Source organism: Gekko japonicus, unplaced genomic scaffold, assembly GCF_001447785.1.
Source record: "Gekko japonicus isolate JY-2015 unplaced genomic scaffold, Gekko_japonicus_V1.1 scaffold6452, whole genome shotgun sequence".
In the NCBI taxonomy this organism is placed as follows: Eukaryota; Metazoa; Chordata; class Lepidosauria; order Squamata; family Gekkonidae; genus Gekko; species Gekko japonicus.
The window spans coordinates 25,200-26,905 of NW_015168859.1; the positions used below are offsets into that span (position 1 = coordinate 25,200).

General features: G+C 50.6%; 1 protein-coding gene across 1 annotated transcript in view; it reads right to left on the minus strand.

The window, feature by feature from the left end:
• LOC107114316 (zinc finger protein OZF-like) overlaps positions 1 to 988 on the minus strand; it is a 9,297-nt gene extending 8,309 nt beyond the window's left edge. Inside the window, exons 1-2 of the mRNA XM_015415763.1 lie at positions 920 to 988; positions 39 to 185 (exon numbers count right to left, since the gene is read on the minus strand). Of these exons, the coding sequence (XP_015271249.1) occupies positions 39 to 185; positions 920 to 988 (216 nt within the window). The remainder of the gene's footprint in view (positions 1 to 38; positions 186 to 919) is intronic.
• Between the last annotated feature and the right edge of the window lie 718 nt (positions 989 to 1,706).

Below are 1,706 nucleotides of genomic sequence, written 5' to 3' on the forward strand. Positions count from 1 at the left end.
CCGACCTGAACTCTCTAGCCGTCAAATGCATTGGGTACCCCAATCGTATCCAGGCACAAAGAGTCCTTACCACAGAAGAGGGCATCGTGGATATGTTCCTGCCCCTGCGCTCCCTCCTCTTGCTCCAAGGAAGCTCCTTCCGCCTCAGAGGATGTCGCTTCTATCTGCAGGGATTCTCCACACATCTGAAAAAGCAGTGTGGGGGGGAATTAATTAATTCATTAACATATGGGAGTATGTGTAGGATAGCCAGGAGAAACGAAGATTGTTCTAGTTCTTGGAGTGTTATGCACCACTAGGTGGCGAGCGAGACTTGTTTTTGAGGCAAGGGATGTTTCAGAGGTTCCTCCCTCTGCGTCACGGCCCTGGTATTCCTTGGAGGCCACCCATCCAAATACAAGCCAAGACCGATCCTGCTGAGCTTCCGAGATCTGACAAGATCCATCCAGGCTGGGCTATCCAAGTCAGGGAATAGCAAGGGAGACAGGTAAGAGAGGGAGTGGAATAGGCCAAGGAATAGATCCTGCCCCACACCCAGACTCTGCACCCTTCCATCAGCAGACCTGGTGAGTTACCTGGAGGGATCAGAAAGTCTCTAGTAGAAGAAGCTGCTAAGGAGGCCATGAAATCTCCCATTTGGATGATTAACACTTGGAGAGATGTCTGGCAGGTTAGAGGGAGTATTGCTTCTCACCTGCTCTGCCTGCCTCTTCTCCTCTGCCTGACTCAGGAGGAAACCTTCCGCCAGGGCCACCGCCTGGGAACTGGTCTCCGGCCCGCATCCTCTGACCCAGCACTGCATTTCCTGGGGCAGGATGGTCAGGAACTGCTCCAGGATCACCAGGTCCAGGATCTGCTTCTTGGTGTGCCTCTCTGGCTCCAGCCACTGGCTGCAAAGTCCATGGAGCTGGCTGCAAACCTCTCGGGGCCCATCGGCCTCAAGGTAGCGGAACTGTCGGAAGCGCTGGCCATGTACGTCTGAGGTCATGGTGTCCTGGGCCAGGGTCTCTGGCACAACTCTGCTCTTCCACCTCCTGCCACTTCTCTTGAGTCACCTCCATCTGGGAAAAGATGCCCGAATCTACTTGGCTGTGAAGAGAGGCTTCTCTCTGGGGGGGAAGGAGAGACACAGACAGTAGCATGTCAGAAGGAAAAAAGGAGAATGGAGATGCACCACCAAGCATCACAAACCTTCATATGCTCAGGGGACATGTGAGGATTGCCCTGGCGGAACAGAACAAGAATTCCTCTTGTGGTTTGTTGACTGGCTTTAATATCATTTTGCTATATTACAGATGAAGGTCTTTTTAAATACGCCATCTTTCTTTTGGGGGGAAAGTGTTTCTGTTCGGCTTCTTAGAGATGTTACAAGCTTAGCTTCTCATTCCTTAGTCTCCGAGGGGGCTACTTCTTAAGGTCAACCAGATCCCCCAAAATGACAAGAGGGACTGCTGGCGCCTTTACCACTGCACGCATCTCTTCTTTTCTTGTTTGCTTTGAAAAGGAAAATATAAATGGCCGGTAGATTATCGCTTCAACAATACATGTTGCTCAGTGCCAGAAGAGGATGGCCTATGTCAATGTATGGTTAATTATGACCTTCCGCAATCTGGCAAAACTATTAGGTGGAAATTGTAAATGAGAGTGAAGGATGAAACATAAGATAAGCCAGTGTTGGATCAGGCCAAAGGCCCATCCAGTCCAAC